The 27,009-nt window shown below is 39.1% G+C and overlaps 1 protein-coding gene across 1 annotated transcript in view; it reads right to left on the bottom strand.

The window, feature by feature from the left end:
- Positions 1-4,830: 4,830 nt before the first annotated feature.
- The window catches only part of MRPS27 (mitochondrial ribosomal protein S27), a 41,922-nt gene continuing 19,743 nt past the window's right edge, over positions 4,831-27,009 (bottom strand). Inside the window, exons 5-11 of the mRNA XM_056513147.1 lie at positions 16,571-16,685; positions 15,985-16,063; positions 14,554-14,669; positions 13,010-13,112; positions 10,713-10,855; positions 9,176-9,331; positions 4,831-5,232 (exon numbers count right to left, since the gene is read on the bottom strand). Coding sequence (XP_056369122.1) covers positions 4,993-5,232; positions 9,176-9,331; positions 10,713-10,855; positions 13,010-13,112; positions 14,554-14,669; positions 15,985-16,063; positions 16,571-16,685 — 952 coding nt within the window. The 3' untranslated portion in view covers positions 4,831-4,992. The remainder of the gene's footprint in view (positions 5,233-9,175; positions 9,332-10,712; positions 10,856-13,009; positions 13,113-14,553; positions 14,670-15,984; positions 16,064-16,570; positions 16,686-27,009) is intronic.

Below are 27,009 nucleotides of genomic sequence, written 5' to 3' on the forward strand. Positions count from 1 at the left end.
CTAGAGTAGGTGGCACAGTTTTCTACCATGTTTAGCATCTAAAGTTGCCTTTGAATGAATGTGTTGTCACTAATTTTTGAGTTATTCTTCATTCTCCACAGTTTTATTTTGAAAGAGTCCCAAGTTCAGGTTGCCATCAGTATAGCAGTAGCTTCTCTTCTACAGCTGAAGTCTTCTCATCTCAACAGTTCCTATCATTAAATTATCACTAAATTTCTGGAAAAGTAACTTCAATTTTACTCTCCACAGATGTGCTCAAACATTCAAACATACTTTGCAGGGCTGAATTGTAGTTTGTACATAAACCCAGGAACCTCAGCAGAAGTGAATGCTGTTTAGCAGACCACATCTCACATCCAATCTAAATCAGTGGTGCAACTCCCTTTTGTAACTGTTGACTCCAGCTTCTTGAGGCAGGGGAAGGGAGGACACTTGCTAACCTGTGCCCCAGGCTGTCTTCTGTCTGTCTCAACAGCACAGTGATGACTGCTCAAGTCTGAAATCCCCTTGTATACCAGCCAACTTTCCCCCAAACCTGGCAAGCGTCATCGTCCTAGTCCTATAGTTCAAGGGTGACCAGAGAACCCTGGGATGGGCAGGGAAGCAGCTGGGACAGGCCACTTAGAACAGGTGCTTGACACCAGCACTGTGTGTAGGACACAGCATATGACCAGGTCCAAAAGCATCTTGTAACCTTATCCTGGCAAGGTCAGGTGTTATCATAAATAGGGCCCATCTGTGCAAGGCTTCTGGCAACATTTATTTGAGCTGCAAGGGTATAAATATGTAATTTTCTTCTTGTGAATAATGGATAAGGACCTTCAGTCCTTTGCTGGAACTGTTCGGCCAGTAACAATCAAGGGAGACAGAGTTACATATTTGCTTGCCTCAGCAGCAGCATATTTGGTGTCTGCCATGGGTTTGAATTGGGATGCTGCTTTTCTTCTTTTAAGAGCAGCCAAATTCTTACCAATGTAGTGAGTGGGCTTTGCATTTGTATTGGCCTCTGTTTCTTTTGGCTAGTATTGTTGAAGGGTCTCTCCTAGACTTGGAAAAACACAGGAGAGCTGTTAACACCGGCATGTACAAGTCTGGCAATGCTGTACCACACACACTAACACACCACACACAATAGTACCTACCACAGTCAGGTATTATTTGGACTGCTTGTCACAGCTCAGTGACTATGCATGCCAATGTACTGCAAGATTTTCCCCTGCCTTTAGCTATAAAAACACCAGGAGACTAAGTAGGGAAATTATTCAAAAACTAAGATGCACTCCCGTGATTTAGAAATATTTAGAAATATACAAGGGAGAAAGTACAATAGCTTTAATCCTAATCACAGCTGTAGTCAAACAAAAACAGGATGTGAAGGAACATTCTAGGAGAGGTGTTCCAAAAATATGAGCTAGGGTTTCTACTAGAAAAGATTTTGGTCTGTCCACTCCAGGAAATATTTAGCCCATCTTATTTATGTATAGAAAGATCTAGACAGCTGTCTGAAACAGGACAGTAAGAAGCAGAAATGTTTCAAAAAACCTGAGAGCATCCTAGTGAGAAAGTGCTTATCGGGTTGTGAGCTTGCATCAAACATCAAATCAAGTACCAGGGAGCAGAGCTGGATGAACTCAGAACTTTTTGTTTTTGCAGAGTATACAGCCATTTTATTTATATGCATATATATATATGCCTCTGCATTCTTCCCTTAGCGTCAGAGCTCACATTTAAGCAGAAGCAGATCAAAAGCTGCTGTATGACTGCGCTGCCCCTCCTCCTAAATGTGGACAGCTGCATCACAGCAGGCAACAGCGAGCACAGCAGAGCACACATGGCTGCAGGCATCTGGACAGAAGGGCTTTTGACTACTTGGGGCCCAGTTTCACTCCTAGGTGCTGCTTCAAACTTTTTCTTTAAGCAAGCAGGTAAAAAACAGGTTCTGTGTGCAACATGATTTATGCAAGGGGTCAAATAATCAAGTCTTAAATTTCCTGGAGTGGGAAGCAGGAAAGCAGGTAAGTTAAACCAAGTTAGTTGATAGTCTGTTGATTTTTCATGCTGTTGCATTTGGTACAGAGCTACTCTATGGTCTTCCTAGGGAAGATGAGCATATGCCTGAAGAGCACTGGTCTCTGAATTAGCTGCCTCACAATTTGTCTGTCTTACTATTATTGACCTTGCTGATAACCAGCAGGAAGGAGAGAGCACTGAAGAGGAGAGTAACTTTCCTCCCCTCCCTCAAGCTTCATTTGCTAATTAATACATGTTTTGAGCATCTTGAGATTCAGCTGTATTCACGGTCCTCAAACCTCAGGATGCCCAAGCACTTGGTACCCCAAGCTGCTTACATCACTGAGATGTGGATGCAGGGCAGAGACAAGGCTAGCCTCCTTGGAGAAGGAGAACAAATAAATGTGAAATGATACACAGGAGGAACATGAAGGGAATCACAGGTGAGATCAAAAAGGAAGCAGCAATAAGGATTGCTGGAGAATTCAGGACGGTGCAGGTACACATATTGGACATGTAAGGATTTGCTAGGTGTGAAAAGAGTTTGGCTAGACAAAACATTAGAAACCGGTTGCTGTGGAGACCATGGTAAAATCTGTGGTGGGGAGGAGCAGGACAGTAGCTACTGGACCATGGAGAAATACTTAGCTGGGCCTAAATGGAATAAGGTCCCTCATGTGCAGTTGGTCCAGCTGGTCAAAATGTCAAAAGTGGCTTCTCACTCAGGGTGATACCAAGGGGACAGATAAATGAGAGCGCTTGGCTTTTGGTTTATGTCACAAATAATCTGGATCCTCTGCTGCAGGTCTTGGGTTTGGTGTCCTTCATCTGGCCCCATCAATCTGATTTTCTGCCTGCAAAGCATTTTGCAAAGAAATCCCCTTCTCCCCAGGGCAAAGGGTGATACAGGAGGAGACTGGAGAAAAGGCAGAGAAAGGCTGTATCCACTGGTTTAAGTTTATGCTTTCAACTGCAGTCAGAGGATTCCAACTCACATTCCTGGAGTAAAGCGAAGAGGCAACCTATAATACTCATTAACAGGCTACTCAACTCACAGGAGGATTTTTTTTCTCCTATTGCTGTAATAGTTAAGTCTAAATAAATGGAAAAGAGGGGGGGTACTTATGGGGGAAAGTGAAGCCAACCCTGTGAGACAGCAGGGACACAGCAGCTGGCAGCTTACTGGAGCTCAATCAGCATTAGCAGCCTGGTGTATCTACCAGTGGGCTGAGGAAGGGAGGGTAGAGTGCCCCCAGAAACAGGCTCCTTGTGCTGCCAAGAGGCCAACAATATCTAGGGAGAAATGTGTAAAACTGTAGTGTAGTGAAGATCCCAAGAGCTGATACCTGTAGAGATAAGCTCATTGAAGACTTTGGATGCAGGAGTATCGCAAAACCTTTGGAGCTATAGCCAATGTTCTGAAACTGAAGAACTGAAAAATATGTGTTCAGGGAGGGGACACTACATTCTCCTGTATCTCAGTTAGGAGGGACTATGACCTCTTTAAAGCCACCAGTTTTAAGGAAATTGTTCTTAGCAGCATATTTGGCCTTCTACCCTTCCTTAAGGCTCCCTAACTTCTCCTAGCAATCAGAAAGCATGTAGACCAAAAAAGATAAAAAAAATAACAGGAGACTTTTCTCAAAAGTCCAGGAAACTCCACTGCTAGACAAGCCACAAAACCATCCATTTATTTGGCTGGAGACAGCACTCTTTATTGCTTTATGGGAGAAACGACAGGACTTGCTGACAAGATGGGGTCAAGGACCTTAGTATCAAGTTTCCTGGACAAGAACAATCAGGCTCTGAGTGTGTTTGCTGGGAATTCTAAGAAAGGCATCTGGTGTATCATGTATGCCTTCCTACACTTTAAACAAGTTCACAGGTTCTCACTGGATTTACAGTGGGTTTGCAGTGATAAAACTGCAAAACTAGATAGATGCACAAAAAAACCTGAAATGCATATTTGGACCCTGTGGAAAAGCACACTGAGACAGCAGTGCTGTTGCCTTAACAAACTGCAATTACAGCAGGGCTGTTGTTCTGGTCTCCCTGTTTTAAAGGACCATGTCCCACTATGTGCTCCAAAAAGTTTCTGGCTGCAGCTGACAAGATTCAGTGGGAATGTATGAAGGGATGGATGCTGATGCGTCACAACCACAATCAATGCACTATGATTCTTTCCTCTGCTGCCATTTCCCTGTGCTGTGAATAGTTACATTGTTTTACTGACCTGAAGAATGGGGCATGGGACCGTGAAGGGAATTAGGTCAAAAACCTCACAAAACAGTGCCCAGAATATAAAAGGAAAGTGCACTGCAGTATGACGTTTCTTGGTGTGTGTGCTGAAGCGATTTAAAGTTTCTCTAGTGACTAGAAATGGAGCAAAGAAGCACCAGGAAATGCAGCAATTTCTAACATTCTTACAGTAAAGACATATCTGAATCTATCTACAAGTGCTAACTCACTAGGCTGAAAGTCCTCGTAGTTTTAAAAAAGCCTGAAGTTAGGCTTCCAGTTCCATGCATGGTAGCTTGAATTTTCCAAATGAGTTGGGAAAAAGAAAAAAATGCAATCAATATATGTTAATCCTCTTAGTGTCTGCAGTTCAGAGTAGCAAAGGCATTCTTTCCTGTGAGAAACCCCTACTGAAACAACTTGTGTTTGAAATTCTTCTCTTTTCTTTCGTTCCTTCCACCCTCTAGAGCTTTCATCACAGGCAAGCTACCCCCTTATGCCTTTGTTTCTTTGTGTTGTCTATATCCCATCTCTTGCCTGGCTGATGGTAGAAGGAAAATATCATATACATCATATACAGGATGAAGATTTCTAAACCACATGTGCTTTACTTCAGGAAACAGACAAAATGGGATGTTTAATTTGCATACAGCAGTCACACCTGCAACATGATTGAAGTGAAATAATAATGATGAGCACTTTAGCTCACTGACAGTGCATACCACTGCATTTCTAGTTCCAGTACTAAGCAGATGCTTTAGCTAGCTTCCTAGCTTCCATTTCCTGCTTAGCCTGTTCTCTCATCTCTCTTTCTCTCTCAGTGAGAAGTACTTGTAGTTCTTCCCACTTCTTCAGGTTCTGCTCATGCTTTGCAATGTCTTCTGCTTCACATTCTGGCAGTTTTTCCTTGACAAGTTGGGTGGTCAGGGTTAACAGGCTTTCAGATTCAACCTTGCCAAGTGAATGCAGTTTGGAGTACAGCTCCTATAAGAAAAAAGAGATTTGGTAGGGAGTGTCAAGAAGAAAGCCAGTCAATCACGAAACAATCAGACACAAAATACTTCTCTACAACCAGCGTATCACTGAACTATAATAATAACAACAACAACATTCTTGTTACGTTTTTTTTGTTATTATTAATGCTGCTGCTATTTAAGCCAGCTAACTACCACAGAAAAGTGTTTAAACTGTGGTAGTTGCGACCATTTCTTGGAATGTTAACCTCTAGAGTATTTGTCTTTTTAGCAATTAAACTGAATCAATGAAATTTCATTTTCATTAATTACTCAAATTCTCTTCTTTTTCCAAGTTCAGTTATGTGGTATTAAAAAAGATCAGCTGACCAGTCAACCACAACAAAATATAATTTAGACATTTCCCACACTGCCTATATCAGCATCCTTCCCAACAGGTGCACATCACTTCAAATGTTCTCTTTCTAAGAACATACTAAGTAACCCTCACAATTTTTCTTCCCAACTTACTGTATCTCAGATGTGACTACACTTACACAGATTATACAACACTGTTAAAACAAGAGATATTTTTTCAGGGATATTCTACGCTGAAACAGAGCAATGCCTTGGTAAGGAACTCTGGTTTTCTTTCTTAAGCTTTACTTATCTAGATTTCCTGCAGCATAAAAGGTTAACTCACTTAAGATGATGAATCATCCAGTAATACTATTTTTGGCTTTCTGTAATCTTTGGCCTGATGGCTCCTTAACATTCTGATTAATGCCTTGAAAGTGCAGATACACAACCAATGAGAGGATGATTCAGCACTGGAAAATTTTTTATTGCTTTTTCACTCATTAAGTAAAAATAAAATTTCCCAACTTTTCTTTTAAATACAACATTTTACTCCACCCAGCACTTGCAAAAATGTTTATATTATGTGTTCTAATGAAAGGCACATCCATATTTTCTTCATTTGAATGAAACTTGTTTTGCATTGCAGTACAATGGGATCATTCTCCTCCAAACAAAATGGCAGCTCTAGAGCCATGCAGATATCCAGACTTCCAGTTATCACTGAAAGTTTATGCAGCTGATACACAGCGTTCCTGAGCTCACACTGGCAGCAATCTGCAAATGCACGACCCCTCAGCTCCTGTCTGGAGGCTCTGCCTTATTCTTAGGCAGGAAACCATTATGTCCCTCTTAAGTCCTCTCCACTTCTCTCTCCCTTAGCCAACAAACTGAAGGCATTGTTGTGTTTTGCCTTGGAGGTCTGAACTGGACAGACAGCAGATTAAAGACTCTAAAATGCTAGACATATAGGCCTGAGGGGCTTGCATAATTTGGTTTTGTCTCTTTTTTGATTTTATGATAAAGAATGAAGACAAAGCCAATGTACTCAAAGATAATGGACTAAAACCAAGCTCCATAAACTTGTTTAGGTGTATTAGTCTCTATTTTGTTTGAGACATCTGTAAGAACACAAGGCATCAGTGAGAAAACTGAAGAAATGGTATAGCTTGGATTTGGGAAAGAAACTGACAACTATTCCCATAGATTAGTACACCATTTAAATGTAACTAGTTTAGACCATTCACACTCTTCCCATTAAACTCTTCCAAGGTTGTGCCAAAAATGGGCTGAAATCAGGAAAGAGAATTACAGAAAGGCAATAAATGTAAACTAGCAGTCTTGTCTCCTAAGCCATTACTGGTATCACTGGTATCCTGGAATACTTCCTTCTCTTCTCTTATACATTAGTAATACTGATTCAGGAAAGCAGCAGGTGTATGTCTCACAGATACCAAAAGGGCACGTTCTTAAATGGGCAATCATGATTTTTTATAAGCAGTCTCCAGGGCTCTGCATGCAGACAAGTTGGGGAAGAAGGTGAATAGCTCTTGGAGAAGGTGTTCCCAGCATTTATGTGATAAAATGTTTGCTGCCTACTGATCATTGACACAGATGGAAAGCACTGCCTGAAGAACACTACAGTGAGCAGTGAGCCTCCATACAGGATCTGAAAACAGGTAATTACAACACAAATGAGTGTCAGAGTCTAGATAACAGCTCTAACAGCTTTTTCTGGGAAGAGCCAAATGCCCTCAGGTTCTCTTTGTCTTAGTGGAAGCAAAGGGCAAGTATCCATATCTGTTCGTATATGTATGTCTGGAGCAAATCCATATTCTTTTCCTTGCATTCCGAGGTGTATGATTTGTGAAACGGAATTGGGTGTGCAGGAGGCAGAAGCAGTTGGTTTTGAGCTCAAGGAGAAAGACTTGGGCGTACTGGCTAATTAATGCAGGCTAGACAAAGTGCAACTGAATTGTTTTCAGCAGCAGAAGTGCAAACCCTCTGCTGGAGTTACATATAAGGGGCAGATGATCTGTGCTGAGACAGCAGCTGGAAATGCACACATCACCAGGCTGACTCAAAGCTGCCACCTTCCCTCATTCCTGTATGGATTTCTAGTGCACTACTCTGTCCTGTGAACTACACATGTAAGTGTCCCAGGGCTCACCTGGGAAGAGCCACTGCTGCTGGCCTGATGGATTTGAGAGAAGAATCTAGGAACTCGTTCAGGCTTAGCTGAAATGGCATTCTAACTCAGGAGCTCCCTTTTTCATTCGCACAACCAGAAACTTTGGCTTATTACTGTGGGAAGCCTAGATGGTGGCTATGTCTTTCTCATATTCAGACTTTTCTGGTCAGATTTTAAACATTGGGACTAGGTTTTTTTGGCCAAAAGTCACAGACTGCTACACCAGGGAATGCCTAATTTGGATTAATTATGGAATTTGTGGAAAGGTTAAGCTGAGTGGAAAACTATGTTCTTGGAACTAGTCTCCAGCTTGACATTCAGACCTCGTTTTGAGTAGTCTGCATTATTTTCTTCAAGGCTAGACAATGGATAGACAGTAAGAGACACATAAAAATGTCTCACTCCTTCCTTCAAAGGACACTTGTGTTTACCTAATTCACTGTAATTCATCCAGGCATTAATTACCATATGGCAAGCACCCACTGATTCCCAAACGCTTCAGTTAAAAAGTTTTAACTGCCTACAACACAAGTTTAGTATCTAAAGATTAGTGGCAAAGTTATGTAAGTAAAAATTAAAGCAAGTAAAAGTGTGTGTGTGTGTGTGTGTGTGTGTGTGTGTGTGTGTGAGCTGCAATCATAGCATACTAGTCTTTTAACTTCTGAAATTTCTTTAGAACAGTCTGTATCCAGAACAACTATCCAAGGTCACAGCCATCCAGCAGAAACAATGGTAACTGATGGACTATGGAAAAAGCACTGCTCCTGGAACTGTAAGCCAGGTAAGTTTCAACCTGAAGTATTTGATTTTTACCACAGCACAAATCAGAGATGATAAAATAATATTAGCTCATTTAGCTGATTCATAGCTATGAGATGATCAGATAAAATGGACTTAATATACAGATGAAGAAAAATTTTCCGTGTTTCTTAATGTTATCATCATGCTGATGATAACAAGACAAAAGGAAGCTGATATGAACCTGACTTAATTCTCCAGTCTGAAAGTACAAGATACAATATTCCTACATAATTATAATGTACACAAATTGACAATAAATTCAGGGTAGTCTCACACCCATTAAAATTTATTTTAACGGGCAAGAGCCCACAAAAGGTCAGATAATAGGTCTCTAACTACATACCACTTTTGCAAACAGGACTGGAGTTATCAGTTTGATGTATGAAAAGTAAAGATAAAATTCCAGTAGACAAGTGGCCTTGAGCATTTATGTCTTTGTAGGCTGTTGCTTCCTGTTTGGAGAAGTGAAAATGTAAGGTGACATTATTTTTAAAAATGCCAAATGGAACTCCTGATGCACTGAAGGTGTGTCAGTCTACCAGCCATACTAAGTCAGCATCTCTATTTTCAAGTATGTATCCCAGAAATCCACCACAGCTTAGAATATTTAGATAAACTGTTTTACCTTGAATTTGCTGTAATACTCTGGTACTTTAGACTGCTCTGTTTCTTCTGACTCCGCACATTGTGACTTCTGCTCTAATTTCTTGGCTTCTTCAGCAGATTCTGAATCAGGTTTGGCTTCAAGGACAGACTGCAAAATGGTCTCCAAGGCATCAATCTGAACAATTACATTTGTCATGGTTAGCATTAAGAGTTTGGAAATACCATCTAAGTAACACAACTGTCATGTATTCAAACAACTTCATTAATAACACCCTGTATTTTGAGATGACTACTGTATATGCTAAAGAGAAAACCAAATTCTAAAAGGAAATGAGACAATCTTGGAAGAATTTTGTACTGTGCTTGGAGTGTGTGGCTCCCACAGTCAATGCACTGCTTTTTGGGCTCTACCAGTGGATATGTACCGAGATGCAGCATTAGTAAAGAATCAGCAAGAATCTTATTTTACAAGCTCTTAGTTATTCACTGAACAAAGTAAAAAGTATCTCTATAGAGACAACATACCTAGGTATTAATAGCATTACTATTTGTAGATATCAGTATGCACACTTCTATCAGTATGCAGGATCTTCTACTGCCCTACTGTACCAGACAGATACAACCTTGTTACAACACCAGGATGTTTATCTACAACCAGAGCAAGACGAGGAGTTCCTTAATTTGTCTAGGGTTTGTAAGAAGAAAAAACATCACAAGTGTATTAAGCTGCACTCTTCAGACTTGAAGTAAGAAAAATCCCTCCAAAATCAAACACCTGAAGAGGTAATTCAAAATGGTGGAAGTCGCAGATGTGACATCTCTTGGACTGTCCAGTATTACACCAAGAAGCTTCAGAAAACAGAGCAATAGGTAGGAGTACCTGCTGAGCAGTGACCTAAACTAGGGACACCTTCAGGAAAAAGTCCAAGAAGAGGAGGAAGAAACCACAGCAACGTTCCTATGCTCCAGCCCATGTGGCAGTGACCCCCTAAGGTACTCCTAAGTTGTCACCACGATTCCAAGATCAGCATGATTCCCCATAGCACTCCCAAACTCCCTTAGTTAGTGATGACCTCATAAAGGGACTACATCTACCCATCCTCCCTGATGGAGGGCAGTAAAAGCCTTCTAGAAATCACTGTTAGCTTTTTGACCAGTACCACTCAGGACATCATCTGAGGGCACAGAACACACATGAGAGAATGAAGATGTGATAATTAATCCTTACTGCTAAGAAATATATCTCTGAGTGGTTTCAAAAACTTGAGAAATAAAGGTGTCTTCCCATCCCTGCAGACACACGTTTCCTGTGACACAGACACAGGTGTCTCTAAAAGGGAGGGCAAGGCTTAGAAAACAAACTTAAATGGTCTGTGGCAGTAACACACACTCATTGCCAAGGACATGCCAGTAGACATTCGTTCTCCTGTCTCATAAAGACCTCTGAAGTTTGCAGGGCATCCTTTCATTAAAAAAGCACAGAATTCGCAGGTTGTACTGAAGTTTGTTTTATACAAAATAACCCTTGTTCAGGGGGGTAGAGCCTTTATACTTACAGCCTCTTTACAGATTTTGATGTCCCCTGACAATGAAGTCACATTTTCCATCACTTGCAAGGCTCTATTTAAGTATCCAGGTGTCCACATCAATGGCATTAGATTGTATACAGCTCTTAATCCTTTTGTCAACTCCACCTTCCCTGTGATAAAAACACACTTCATTGTTAGTGCTTCAACGTCTGAATCTTAATGGAACCTGTATAGGTTGGCTCTGGTATCTAGCAGTGACACCAAGTGTCTCGGCTTCAGTGGTAAAAACAACACACTTCTACAAAGTTGCTCTGACAGAACTCCCATTGCCTTATTTTATTAAGGTGCCTTGTTTTTGCTCAACTTCATCTAATTATGTGCATGTTTCTGGTACCTCCTCATTCCCCCTTACTCAGAAATTTTGCCCAGATGAAAATCAGAGTAAGTGGCCAGGTTTTCTGGTTGTCTGGCTTTTTAACAGCAGCTTGTAGAAGGATGCCTCAAGATCTCAGGCAAATGTCTCCTTAGCTTTCAGATGTCTGTGGAGCATGTATGCACTAAATCCGATTCTCCAGATTTACCTCTGTGGCCTCTAGGGTTTACTCACCCATAACAACACATGTTATGGCTAAGTGCTCAGCTTACTACCCCCCTTTCTGCTGAGGATTCCTAAGAGAAAATACGGGACACCTGCCAAAAAGGAAATTTTGGTTCTTGATAAAAGACAATTTGTGCAACGAGGTGTTCATTGATTTTAGCAGGACCTGTGATGTACTGCACCACTTACAAGGTGTCTTATCTTCTGACAGTAATTACTTGGGGCCATGAAACTCCTGCATAACAGAGGAAATGCACATCACACTATAGTTGATGCAGTTTATAATGATTGTCACTTTTGGGTTTTGACTTTATTATTGTCAGCACAACAGATAATACCTCTTCAAGTGTAGCTTACAGGAGTTGTGTCCAAGCTCTCAATCCCATTTGCACCTGTGGCTATAATGATACAAAACCATGAAGGACACTCTCTGTACATGGAACAGAACAATTTAGAAAAAGTAAGGGAGAAAGTGCACAGACAGCCTGTGGACTGTGGCTAAATTAAAATAGCTGAGGTGCTTGAGGCCACTCTGTGCCTGTAGACATCTTTAACTATCTCAGAGGTCAGTTCCATCAGTGTTGGCAAGACTTTGGAATATGTGACATAACAGTAAACAGCTTCTGATCCACTGAATGTGAATGTCTTGGACGAAGTACTATTGCTCTCAGACAAGAGTGAAATGCATTTTTGAAATACAGCCACTACTCCACCAATCTATATGACATTTAAAACTCTCTAAACAGAATGCGAACTGGACAGCAAAGTCCCTGTTTGCAGCAGTATCTCCACTGGATTACAAACCATGAAAAATCTACAGCGCTATGAAAAATCCTGCTCTCAAATTAGTTTTCATATTTATCCCCCTTTTTGACTGAAAATGAGTTTTTTGTTTTACAGTCATGATAAATACAAATCAGCATCCTAACTCTTCCCCTAGACATCATATTTGGAGATGACATTTGAAGAACAAATTAGCTTTTCATTACTCTCAATAATGCAGTAACAAAACAAAAATCTACTTACTTTCTAGTAAACAATCACTTTGCAGAGAAGAACAAAAGCTATCTGCACTATATTCCAGTAAAGATTCAGAGGAAATTCACTTCCCTTCTCCTCAATTCTGAATATAGTCTGATCTAATTTCTCTTTAACACTATATAGCAAGTTATTAACAATGAAGACTTAACAGGTACAGCATAAACACACTGCTACCTGCTGTTCACAACACCAACATTCACTTTACAGCGACTAGTAAAAGTTCTAAATATAGTGTTTTCTAGGCTGTGCTCTCTCATCTCATAAGGTTTAAACATTATTTTTAGATGTTCATTAACCAGAAAAAGAGTCTGTTGCCCATAACCTTACAGAGTGTGTCAGGGAAATATTTATTTTAGGGTATTTTTTTAAAATTTTTTGGTCAACCAACCAACCAACCAATCCCACTGTTACTTAAGAATATCTTCTCTCTTTCAGCATGTAAGCCAAACCTGCAGAGATCCCTAAAATTGGTTCTGAAGCTGTCTGATGAATCAAATTCAAATTAGTTCTACCCTCCAGGCCTACAAAACAGATTCAGTTGGAACTCTGAAATCGCCCTTCAACTATTTCCTTTTTTTTCCCTTTGCCTCCTCCTTGATTACATTTCCATAAAGCAAAGATGTCAATGCAATTCAGCCACTGAAGACAAGAGGGGAAAGCTGAGAACATGGGAGGTAAAACTTACCAAGGAATGCATAACCATAGAGCCGGGAACTAAAACCCACAGTGTTACTTTGCTTTAGACCCGTAAGCAACAGCGATGCTCCAATATTTCTCTCTTCTTCCCACTGCAAATAATGTATCAACTAAGTAAGTGTTCCTTAACAAACACAACTATAACAGCAGCAAAGACAGCATGCATAGCTTTCATCACATCTTAGCAATAAAGAAAAGAATCATTAAATCTGTCCAGTGTTCAGTTACAGTGTATCTGTCCTGAGAAACAGTAGGAATTATACTGAGGAACAACTCTCTTTGCAGAAGACTGTAAAATGTGAGTGGTTGAGCTTTGCAAGAAAGCTCTACTTCCTATGTCTACTTCTACCTCTTAAACCAAATAGAAAACTGATGCTGAGCGTTTTGAGGTGTTGAATGGAACTCTGAATGGTATATTCAAATAAAAATATTATTTCATTGCTGTCTTTGGATGGGATTACTTCAAAACGCGTATTAAGGAAATAACACCTATATAAATAAGCTTGCCTCAAACATGTCTTATCTTCACACCACCCTTGCTTGCACATTCAGCTATCACGAAACACTACACATATTGACAAACGCTTATCTACACAGTACAGACATGCAAACATGGACAAACACAATGGAAAAATGAGATATTCATCCCTTTGTTTTTCACATACAAGTGCCTAAGCATACTTGATTTCTAGGGAAAGAAAAGAATAACCAGTAGGGTAAATGTGCTTTTCTCTGGTGAAAACTCAAATTACAACTCAGCTGAGTAAAACCTAAAGGCACCCATAAAATGTATTCTGAATGATGCTTCATGTAACACGGATGGAGGTTTCAAGCACTTGCCATAGAGATGACAACATGCTATGGAAGGCATGTGCCAAACTACACTAAAAATAGCTGCCTACAGAGATCATGGCAGAGCTCTTTACTAAGCCTCTTCTGCAAACATAATGCAACTTCTAAGACCCTGCCCTGTCATTTTGGCCTTAAGCAAGCAAGCTGCAAATAATAAATCCGTAATCCTTGGAGATGGGAGAAATGTAACAAATGTAATTTTAAAACAGGTAAGTAATAAGAAGCAATACACCCAAATCCAAATGGAATATTAAAAAACCTAGTAAAAATGCTTTCTAATTCTGCAATATCACCACTATCAAGCTCTAATGGTGAGCAATACTCAGCTTAATGGGGTCCTACACAATAGGTGACACATTTCTTTTGGTGGTAATTGACAGAATCTGCTTTGAACTGAAGGATCAATTCACATTCTTCAAATGGGCATACATTACATCTGAATATGCCTACACACCCTCACTTTCAGAGAAAGGAACAAAAGGGGTGACAAGTGATTTGATGGTTTTCATACTTGGTTGTTTCTTTTTTCCTTTTTTTCTTTCCTTCTTCTTCAGTTGCAAAAATAAAGAGAAACTAAACTTAGGGAAAATAAAATATATTCATGACTGAGTATCTAACTGACTGCACCACAACACTTGGAAGCAGAGGCTCTGTGTATCATTCTGAGTGTGGTCAGCTTACCGTATGTTCAGACTTGGTTGCCAGGTACTGGTATAAAACATACAGAGAAAGAAGCTGTGTTGATAATTCATCAAAACTTTCTTGGAGCATGATCTCTGTTACTACTGACATAGCATCTGTGCAGTGGGAAGAAGAAAACAATACTTAATCAGCACAGCTTCCAATACGTATATTCCTTTTGCACTCACTCATGTTCACTGACGTTTTATTGCTGTTGAATGCTTTGAAATAGTTGAAGTAAAAGTTACACATTTCTTGCAACTAGAATAGACCTATAAAATTAGTCTTATTCCTTTGGGTTGCTCAAGCTCACTTCAAGAAGGAAGAATGAATTGAATAGCATAGAACTACAGCTAAGGAGCTCTTAAAATCATCTTAGCTCTACAAGACTTCAGTTTGCTCTTCTTTCCTCAGCTCTTCAGTCATTAAAAAAATTTTAAACATTATTTCCTTGTCTTTGTGCTTTGATTACAAACAAGAGAAGACTCCCTTAACTTCATTAACCTTAGGGTGACAGGAGAGTACAAAGGAGCAGAAGTGCTGCCACAGATCACCCACAGTGGTCTCTATTCAGCACACAATGCTCTAAAAGAGAGCTCTACACGGAGCTCCAGTGACACTCACTGTGAGGAAGGACAGTTTGTAAAAAGGCCTTCAGTTTCACACAGAAAAGAAATACAGATAAAAAAGGGGGGAATTCAAAGAGAGAGGGGGTGTGTCTCAAAATAAAAAAAATACACGTATTAATTTGTTGTTTAGCAAAATATTTCAGTTCCTTTCAGTTATGTGTTTTATAACAGCTTGATGCAAAGGGAAGCTTACTGCCAGTTTAAAGTACTAGAAAACCTGAAGTGAAATTAAAATCAGTCATCAAAATTAGTATCTGCCATCAAACATGAGAGGATTACTTATCCAAACACCTAAACAGTCAAAAATGAAAGGCGGCCCCAGTATGGCAATTCAGCATAGGTGGCTCGCTCCAGTAACAGGAAGAAAGCCTACACAAATAGTTTAGATACACAGCTTTTTGAACAGCTAAATGTATGGAAGATGAATACCAACATGGATTTTGATTCTGGTAACACTCTAATTGTCACTAATAAGTCCTATTGTACCATTAGCACATACATCAGACTTGTAACTGAAGATGGTTTACACTTGCAACAGGATTAGTAACAATAGAAACTGTTAATCACACAAGTTTAAAAACTATAAATTAAATAAAATCAAAAGAAATTGCAAAAAAAAAAAAAAAACAAAAAAACAACGCATTAAAAAATCCCATAAAATGGAAAAAATATTCAAGGGAAGTCAAAGCTGAGTTTTATGATGAATTCAGAAAAAATATGGCTACAAGTTTTTAGTAAAAAGAAAGAGCATACATCTAAGAGCATAAAACTAAGGACACAGTATTGATATGTTTTTTCTTACCTTCATATTTCTTCTGCTTTATAAAGCAATCCAATAAAATATTGAATGTAAAATTATCTGGAAAAATTCCATACTGAACCTGAAGAGAAGAAGGAAAAAATGTTCAGTGTGCAAAATGTATTGTTCAAATCTTCCCAATTACAGTGCTGCAGTACCAGAAAGAGCAGAACCATGACACTGCACACTGAATGTACAGTCAAGCAACATAAGAGATTAGCATGGCTCCTGTGATGTAGGCCCTCCAATTTTTCATGCACTGGATTTGTTCTAGCATTTTATCTGTGCCTTTCAGACCAGGAATGGCACTGTCTATCACATTATTATGCCTCCCCTGCATTTAACATGTTTTGGACACCACACCCACTTAAAATGAAAAAGCTTTCTGAAAAAAGAGAGGATTTAAAAGCTCTAAAAAGGTTATCGCTAAAATTCAAGTGCAACAGTAATTTGTATTTTGATAAAGAAATCTGAACTTAAAACCACAGTCTACAGGACCTGGCTGCAACAGGAATTCCTGTCAAGCCACACTCAAATCAAAAAGTTAATCAAACACTTTCAAAACAAAAAGTTAATCACACAAACTTACCTTGTTTTGTATTGTGTATAAGGCTTTATCTTGAGCACCATATTTTAAGCACTGTCTGATCCAGCTGTGAACAGTCCAGTCTCTCAAGTACCAGGAATTTGGGCTATGCCGAAACCTAAAGATGAAAAAAAGTTCTGGTGACAATACAACTCTGCTATCACAGAAACAAATTCTGGAATTAACCAACTATGAGTTTCAAAACCTCACCATTCATGAACTCAGAACAAATCTCTCCATGTTAGATTTTGCAGTCAATCACTGCTCTCTAAAGAGCTCCAGACTGCCCTTTCAAGTAAGAGAAACATTTGACACATTAATAGTATGTACAAAGGGGAATCTGACCTTTTCACAAATGCATAATACTTAAACTTCTCCCTTTCCAGAAAGCCTGTTGTTTTTTACCTGAAAAAAGAATACCAAAAAATAACACTCTGGTATATTTATGAAGGCCAACTGAGACTGGTATAAATACTGTAGTATTTTCTGACCTTGTCCTTGTGATTGTGTAAGATTGTATTGTGTAACATTTTGATGTATAATATTGCTGCTCTTGTCAAAGAGCTACAACTGATGACATCAGCAAGTATCAGAATTACATCAAAATATAACTGCATCTGAAACTTTGGAGCTTGTGTAATCTGTTGTCTCTCACCCTCTCTAAATCATGCCTCACTTCACTAGTTAAGAATTCACTATGCCTCAGCACAGGTCACCCCTGGGCTGCTGCATGCTCCATTTGCTTTAGAAATGCTTCATCAGTGAGGCATATCCCATGCACAGGGAAACTGCTGGAAAGCTTTTCCCTGCCCCTCTGCACTGGTTTAATCTATTCTGAGACAACTCACACCATGACTACATCAGACTTCCAAGGCAACCCACTCCAGTGCTCAAGAAATTTGTAAAATTAAATGCTTTTTATTTCATCCTTATTCAGACACATGCGCTTTGCTCTGTATTTGAAGAAATGCTGACAAAAAGCACATGGAACTTTAGCTTTGGCAAACATTAAAACATAAGTTAAAAGTTCAGTGGTAGGAGCTGCTGCCTTGATCCTGAGCTTAATTTCACACCCCCATGTGATGAGATACATGCAGTCTTTCTCAATTCAAACGAAAACTGATCGCAGTCCCCAGCACAGAAGTGACTGCCACTTTCTGTAAAGAACACCAATGACTGAGCTGGGCTCATGTGCAGATGCTTGCAGCCCCAAGCTAAGCTGCAGCATCATTTAGAGGCAGAGCTGACTGTTCCATGTGAGTGAGCAAGCTTTCCAGAACGTTTATCAGATTAATGTGGCCACCAACCCTCTCTGGCCCTCAGTAAATCTCTTGTCTATCACTGAGGGCTACACAGATGACCAAGCATGGAAAAGTACTGCAGCCTAGAGAGCATTCAGAACGAAGAAGACAGCAATGCCAAAAGTGGAGCTAAACAACAAGAGAGTCTAAATATATGAAATAGCCCCATTAAATTAGAATTTAACAGAAAAAGAAAAGCATGCTTTGAATATTAAATTACAAACATCCTTTCTATGCTATAATTGCTTTCCATCTTCTTCTCTGTGGAATTCAAATACTGAAAGTAGCAAGAATATGTATTTACTTTCATTAAAGCCCTGTGTCATGAACAAATGCTTTCAGGAAGTCTCAATTACAGGAATTTGGATTTAAACATATTTTGATGAAAAATTATCTAATTGCTACAGACTCTTTCCCCAGCCATTAAAGCAGAGTCAAGCTGGAACACCAGCACCCAGCAGTAATGCTGCCAACATCGTTTATAGTTTCATTAAATGGTTAATATTGTTTCACAAGTCTATCAAAAAGTGTGACACTGATGCTCTCAAATACTTGCTTTCTATTGATACAATCTTTGCAAATGAAAAGCATGTATTCAAAAAACAACAACAACAAAAAAACAACCCAACCAGCTGTTTTTAATGCATTTGAATATTTTACTTTTTTCACAGCTTTGTTCATTCTCTTGAGTATACCACTGTGAGAGAGAGCACTCCAATACCTACTGGACCTTGGGATTGCTAAAGCTTACTGTAATAAAAGCTTCTAAGTTTCAAAGTAAAATTGGACTTGGACAGCAAAAGGCCTAACACGGATGCAGTATGGCCTAGAAACAGAATGAAGCTGATCCTCAATCAACACTCATTGCTGGAATCAGCAGGCACAAAATCCAGAGGCATGTTATAAAAACTCTATGTTATGAAAAATCTGCATATCAGCTTTTATAGGGCTGGGACAGATTTTCGCACACACATGCATGTGTATGTGTATGACAACCACAGGATCTTTCAGATATAATTACTATTACTATATGATAACAGTATGTTACTATTAAGATTTTTATGCTGATCTTTACACTCAAGATCAGGTCTTGCCTACCCTAGGTGCTATGCAAATGAAAAGCAAACAGCTTCCCAACAAAGTAATTTTCTAGTTAATCCTAACAATTAATTACAAGTCAGTTGCATGGAAATGAAGAAAGGGGATTGATGCATGAGTGCAATATATATGCAGGTACAAGATCCCTCAACACTAGACACTTCTATTAATCCATGATGTGGGAGGAGAATTGGAAGTGAAAGGGAAACAACTACACTACAATCTTTATTTGTTTCTGATCCATAAAATGCTGGGATAAGCTCTGTCTTTATTGTAGTAGCTGAGAAGAGAAGCCAACAGAGTATCTGTTTTTATAGTTAACCTAGACAAATCAACTAAATGTTGTGGCAGGGACTTGTATTTGAAATGGAATCAGGAAAAAGAGGAGGCTGCTCATCATTTTGACAAGCATTAACATCCTCCGCCTTCCCTTTGTCCAGCAAACAGGATATAATTAAGCAAGGCAATATGTTCAGGGACAGATGAAAAGACAGAAGGAAGTTAAAACTACATAAAAAAGAGGATTCAGAATGAATTAAATAAAGGAAGCCTCTAACAACTGCTGCATGTTTAATAGAAAGACCAGAAGGTTATCTTGCAGATGCCTGGTGCTGAAACTCGTTTTCCTGAAAACTAATAAAAACCTAAGAAGCCTAAGATTCTTATAATGTGTTCAGAAAAGACAAGTAACAGTATTATAGAAGCTCTCTGTTGGTACACTTTAATGTTAATGACTAAAGAATCAATATGGTCATCCTTCCAGTCATTCAATTGAGAACATCTGCCTCCACGGGGAATAAAAACAGAAATATCTGTAATACAGGTAATAATATCCTGAAATATCAAGGTCATCGTCAATCTAACAGCACACAATGTAATACTCTAGAATTCTCTTTGTTTTTAAAAGTTGTTCAAATTATGCAGTCTAGAAACTTGATTTTCACTAATTGCTGCTTTGTACTTGAAAAATGATTATAACTTGGAAGAGATACAAGGAGCATACAACCTCAGCACAAGGCAACCAGAACATTTTTAGCCAAGCAAGTACACTTTATTCCTCACAAACAGGCCAGCACATTGGGCTATATTGCCAGTTTACTAAGTTACTGCATAAAGCCCTACTGCTCATTATTTTCAACAGTGCTGGGGTACTCACGCTGTGTGAAAGAGACTAAACAACAAAAGTTTAACAGACGCTGAGAGTGCTTCATGGGGTGTCGTACTACTATAGCAAGCATGACATTGGTGCCCTCACACACTGCAAAAAAGCTGAATTCCCACCCTACTCATTTATTTCAGTCCTGCATTTTTGTTTGTGCCATCAAATGGTGATGCATTTTAGCTGCTTTCACATACCCTGCCTTCTCAGTAATGCAGCAAACCTGAAAGTGAACAGAAACATCCCTTGCTGGTCTGCATTCTTCTCCCTAGGTTGCTACAGGGGACTTTATTGCTTTGGTGCCAGTCAGAAATGAGGAAGACAGTGAAGGAAAACTTGCTGCATTACAGAAGAGAAAGCGCTGCAGAACTAACATACCACGAGGAAGAGCTCTGCTCTGCTCTTCTGGGTAGTACAGAGGGAAAGGCCAGCTCAGCATACTGGTTCCCATTCTTTGTTGATCACAAGTTCCACTTTGAACTCTGTGGCTTTCTTAAGGGCCAGTCCAATTCCTGGTAATCCCAGAAGATAGATATCCTTGTGCAAGACACTATTTTTCTTCTTCCCAATTCTCCCTTGATCTGTGAAATAGAAAGGAGACACAGCTCCTTTCCCCACCTTTACCTGGCCTAAAGAGAAACCATCTTGTAGTGATCCACACATCCTACACTTTCTCTCTTACTTCTTTCAGAACTAGAGAGAAACATGGGTCTGCATGTTCATATACTTCCAACAGAAAGGGAGAGTGCCAGATTTCTTCTCATGCACTTAAAATTCTACAAAGTCCCAAAGCAAAATGTAAAGAGACTTAAAATGAATAAATATAGTAGGAAGTATCTCCGGAAACCAGGAAGAAGCTATCTCAACGGAATGAATCCAAAGCAACTCCACATTTTACAGGAGTCATACAGGGCTGAGAATCATCTTAGCAGTGCCATGTTTTTTCCTTGCCAGGCACATTTTTTCAGCTACAGTGCATAATGATCAAATGGATTCCAGGCAGGCTTAGCTTGGAAACTGGAAGGCTGTCACCCAAAACTCTCCCTTTGTCATTTCAAGCCACAAGCCCCGGGGAAAATCATCTACATTTTAAATGGATCCAGAGGCTTTGCTCATATGTCAGTGTCAAAGAAAACAATCCTGGAAAAGCAATCATTATTGACAGAAATTTCCTTTTAAACATGGACAGAACTTTATTTTTCCACTTCTTCCATGCCTGCCATTTTAGCCTTCATCTCTTTTTGTATAAATCCTTTAAAATTTCATGTATAAACCTACCAGTCCTACAGGAAATACCTCACACATTAACTGTGTGCGCTCAAAAACACAGGGAACACATTGCTTTTGTGTTGAAATAAAAAATGTAAGGAGTATGTGTACTATAAGAAATTGATTACCAAAAGCAGTAATTGGACAAGTTAAGAAATTAGACATGACAACTGTAACAGAGCATAGTCTAAGGCTGAGGCAGAATCTTACACAAGCAGAAAACTGGTTTGAAGAAAAAGAAACCCACATTCAGCCCCTGTTCTATTTTAATTTTTATTGACTTTCCCCATCTTTTATTTTCAACTAATTTAACTTGATTACTTTGATGCTAAAATTAATTCTTCGAAATTAAGCTCTCTCCACCTCCACATGAATTGATATTTCATCCACAACATTTTTTGCTCAAGATTTGCACAAAGCTCTTACACCATTGATGCATGTCTGCTGATGGCCCCAAAACAGACCTATAGTCAGATATGGAGAAACTACAGTACAGAACCACAGTCAAACATGAAGGCTGAGCAGGAGACTTCAAGGATATTTTTAGCATCATGTCTTGTTTCATGTTATACCACTTTTAGCTTTTATTTCTGTTCACTTCAACATTACAAGTTCACCTTCTTCTTAACCCTTAAGCTTAGTAATAAGACTAGATTTGGAAAAGGAGATATTTTGGCTAGAAGTACCTACTACACAGTTATTTAGGAAGATTCAGGATATCACCTGGATAACCTCCCCCCTCCAACAACTGAAGTGAGAAAATTCAGTATTCAGTAGTTTCAGGGTAGCTATTACAGTGCTACCACAGTGATGCACAGAAAGCTCAGCTTCAGAAAGTCTCTTTCTAACAGTAACTATCACCAGCTAAGATGCAGTTTATTCTTTACTGACCTAGCTATTTTGACAGTTTTTAGCCGAGTATCAAATGACAAACTGATTTTCTGATACAACAACCACTTCTGCCCATTGTTGTCAGCCTCTTATCACTAAATGGTCTTCCTCCTTTTGATGAATTTAAGGCACCTTCAAGACTAGAACATAAGGAACAAGCCTTAATACATTAAAAGAATAAACAATATGATCAAAGAGTGGCAAAATCCCAGGTAAATTTTATAAATTTCAAAATAATGTATAAATGGACAAGCAATTTATCACAGCATGAAAGAAATTCTTTCCTTAGACATAAATAGATGCAAGAGCCATCCCAGAAATAATAGCTACACAACAGATAAGGAGCCAATGGCAAAGTTTGAAGCAATTTATTGGTATTCCTGGTATTGAAATATTTTAAACAACTACTGGTATTTCTGAAAAATATCTGAATTATTTATCAATCCTTCCATCCAGCAGGAGTCAACATAACAGACCGGCAGTGGAGCTGCTCTTCCAACCTTCTGCCACCAGGTTACACCAAGCAGCCTTGAACCATTCCAGAAATACTTCCAAAGCACAAAGCAGCAACCCTTCAAACAACCTGACTGATATCCCACAGACTCACCTAAATGCCTCAAACCTTTATTCTAATTAGTTCAGACTGAAAAAGCAAAGCTAAGGCTCAAATAACATACACTCAGTATATTCTTCATCTGTGGGAAAACTCATTAAGGCTGCTAAATTTGTTTCCTAAAAAGCTCCTCTAGTCATGTAGACTCAAAAGTCCTTCAGAATTATTCATTTCCTGGCAGAACTCCAATGGAAGTACTCTTCTAAAAGGAATGTGAAGTAGTCTGTGTCAGTTTGGCTGAACACGCTCTGTGTGCCTAACCTGAAACAGGATGACACCAGTCACAGGCCTCATCAAGCCAGAAGCTAAAGACCTTAAAAATCCACTATCAACATGATTTCTTGTTCTAGGCCAAAGGGAACGTCACCAGCTATCTCACTAGAAATGGACATTTGGGGATCCTCAGTATGACTTGTACATGAAAGAAACTGCTACCAAGAAAAGGTGGTGATGCTTGCTTTAGTTTCATGAAGAAAGTAAATTCATCACATTCATTTTCATTTCAAATGCAAACTATGAATAAAGCAACACCCCGCTTTGACTTAACAAAATGATGAGGTGAACTGCAGTGAAGGAACACAAATAAATATATTTTTGAAAACAGTACCTGTATTTTTCTCCTTTTCCTAGGGTAAGTTACCCACCACCTTTCACCTCTCTCATTCATTTTAAAAAAAATCAAGAAAAATCCAGTTTTCTTCTCACACACATGAAGAATCTATACTGTTTTCACCATAAAGATGAAATTCATTCAAGAAGCAACAATTAAGAAGAAAAGGTTGTGTCATAATAATAACAATAATAAAAAGCCCAACATCTCCCCAAACTATTGGCTGCAAAGGACACAGCTCTCCATGATAAATACGTCTGGAGTTATAACTGAAATTATTGGTTTTGAATATAAATGTCACTAATACAGTATAGAAAATATCACAGGCTAAGAAAATACACAGGGTATAATGAAGTGAGCTGTTGCTATAGTGATTCTGATAAGATTCTCTCAAGTGCCTTTCCTTTTCCCCATGCAACCATAATAAAATCTAATTTAAAACCAACTCTTCCATTAATTATATCTTTTTCCGGTATCCTGGCATACAAAACCAGACAAATTAAGAACCATACAAGATACTACATTTCTTGCTTCAGGGAATTTTTTTTAATCTCAGCAATTTCAGAGTGCATCAGGATAAAACCTCCTGTTTCAAAGCTTAGCAAAGGGTCACTTCTGCTTGATTCTTCTACTTGGATTTCTGAAAACCAATTAACAGAAGGCTGTAAAAAAGGTACATATGAGTAAAGCACTGATTTGATTGCTACCATTTTACTAACTCAGCTATGCCTGTCATTTCTTCAACAAATCAAACCTGTCTGGAAGTTAGGACGCAAGTTATCCACTTATTTCTCAAAATGACAAATAAATGTTTGCAAAAGCCTGCTTGCAATTTCTAGTTACTGTTACCACCTCTGTGCCCCCTTCCCTCGCCAAGTGACTGCCCACTAGAGGCTGCCACAAAGTCAGTTTCCTGCAGAAAGGTAGCTCCCACTAGCCTTATTTCAAGAGTAAGTTTAAAATCTTTTGTGTACCAAAGAGTACTTATGTAATAGACGTTCTTCAACCACAGATAACTTTATGTCATTTGAGTGACTAAATTGCTTTAAAGCCCACACCAGACTTAATTTTTTAAAAACAAATTTGTATAGATGTTTTAGAAAACCTCCATCCCCTGGCTACCAACTACTGCAGGGATGTCACAGTGAAGCTTGCTTTCCAGTAATCATTAACCACATTGGACAGAGATGTAACACTAAAGAGCTTTCCATGCAAATAAAACAGTGACTCTAAGTTCTGTGATAGTTCAGAGTCAGAGGGAAGTACATGACACATTAAGATGCTTCTGCGTTTTAGCACTAAGCCTCAGCTATGAAAGAATACCCCCTTCACGCAATATTAAATAGGCATACTTCATGCATATACATAAAAACTGCAAGAAAAGCAAATAATGGTTTCTTGATTTTATGGCAGGAAAAAAAAAGATCTCAGCATCTCAGCCTGTAACAGACATTGCTGTTATTGTATTTGCAAACAGCAACTTTTTAATAATGCCTAATATTCGGTGTAAATTTAACCTGGGGCAAAATTAACATAATTTTGTTAGAGACTTCATCACTGAGAGCCACCATCTACATTGGAACGATGTTGCATTTTCCATTTATTTGACTCAAATTCTTTATGGTTCACAAAACAGCTCCCAGAAATAGATCACACATTAGCTTCAAACTACTGTACATTACACCAACTGACATAACCCTTGACACTTTTCAATTTGATCACAGCTGAACTTGCACAGATCATAAATGATATATTTCTGTCTTAGGTATGTCAAAGGCTGCAATACAGAAGTGCACCAGCCAAACTGTTTATTCTGCAGTTATTCAGCTTCACACCACATGCAATTAGAGCAAAAAAAAGGTGCTGGGAAGAGAGTGCTTCAGGAATACAAATACTAAATGGATCTCAGTAACCAACTTAAGCAGGGGAAAAGCCAAACCTTGCATTTGCTGCGAAACACTGCACAAACTGGATCTGCACATTTCAGGTTTCACCTTTTCAGATCTGTTGCGACAGGTACACAATTCAAGTTAGCCTAATTTTGACCCAATACCTGTGCTCTTTTCATTTTTCCCCGCTACAGTCTGATGTCCTTGTAAATTGTTCTCCCTTTACACCCCATGAGTGAAGGGGAGGCAGACAAGAAGGATTTCATACTAAATGTAAACACCTAAAAAGAGGACAAAACCCCTGATACCTGCAGTTGCAGCCACAGCCACCGTCCAAAAAGGCAACCATTTCCAAAACACTGTCCATCAGTGAACAGGCTGATCTTGGCTACCCGGCAGCTCATCATTATTCTGTTTACTTTTCACATCCTATCTCAATGACCAACATTTACTGGTATTTATTTTTTCTTCTAACCATGCATTTTCCTAATAAAAATACTTACAGCAATTAGTAACAAGAAGTCCTTTACACATTTTTAACTGTTCACTAACCACAGTACCCAATCAGAGTATTTGTGAGGCATCTAGCTAGCATACCTTAGTATATCTAACTTCTGAGACCAGTGAAACCAAAACGTCCTTTGCCTCATTGCATATGTCAATCCCAAGGAACAGCAAGTACATCAAGGATAACCATGGCATATTGGACTCAAGCATTTTTTAAGGCAGTTTGAAATTTGTGGGCTCTTACCAGCTATATGACAGTTTTAACTCTTTTCAGAAAAAGGCTGTGCCATCAGATCTGTTATCTGGAGACAGCAGGTACCTCTCTTAAAGCACTGCATGTACTGTACGACAAATGCTCCCTTGCGTAGGTAGCTGCAAGCTGCACAGTAAAATAAGATCATACTACCCAAAACAGGCAGAGGATTTCAAAATGCAAAAAGGCATATTGTAGTTTCTCCTCTTTTGAGACAGGAACACATCCAAGATTGCTAGTTATAAATAGTGGTCACAGCAGCAAGTGAGTGCAGTAAGCATTTGGACAACGCTCTCATGGTATGAGTCTTGGGGGCTCTGTGCAGGGTAAGGAGCTGGACTCAATGACTCGTCCCTTCCAACTCAGCATATTCTACGGTAACTCACTAGTGCCTTTGGTTCTGCTAATGACTGGACCACAATGCAAGGCCAGGACGACTTGCTACTTTGCCCTTTTACAGTGGCCTACTCAGACCTCGTACTTGGGCTCCAAACTGCCCTATTTTACAGCACTAGTTCCCCAGGACATGGTATAGAGGTCTTATATACGTCATATTACACACTCCCCATGAGAACAGGAGACAGAAGAGCAGGAGAAACACTAGAACTATGTGCATTTATGTACTGCATGCATTTCAGTCTGGCTTTATTTCTCCAATGCATCACAACTTTCTAAACATCACAATAGTACCTTATGTAAGATGAACCTGCTGCTTTATGACGTAATTTGGGCAAGGAAAACCACAAAAAGAAGTAATCACTGACAGACAGTAACTTCAATAAAGACAAAAAATTACATCCTTTTCCTAATAAAGTGGACTGTACCACTCCCACTGCAAAATGCTCTGCTGTC

This window comes from Oenanthe melanoleuca, chromosome Z (assembly GCF_029582105.1).
Source record: "Oenanthe melanoleuca isolate GR-GAL-2019-014 chromosome Z, OMel1.0, whole genome shotgun sequence".
Lineage (NCBI taxonomy): Eukaryota > Metazoa > Chordata > Aves > Passeriformes > Muscicapidae > Oenanthe > Oenanthe melanoleuca.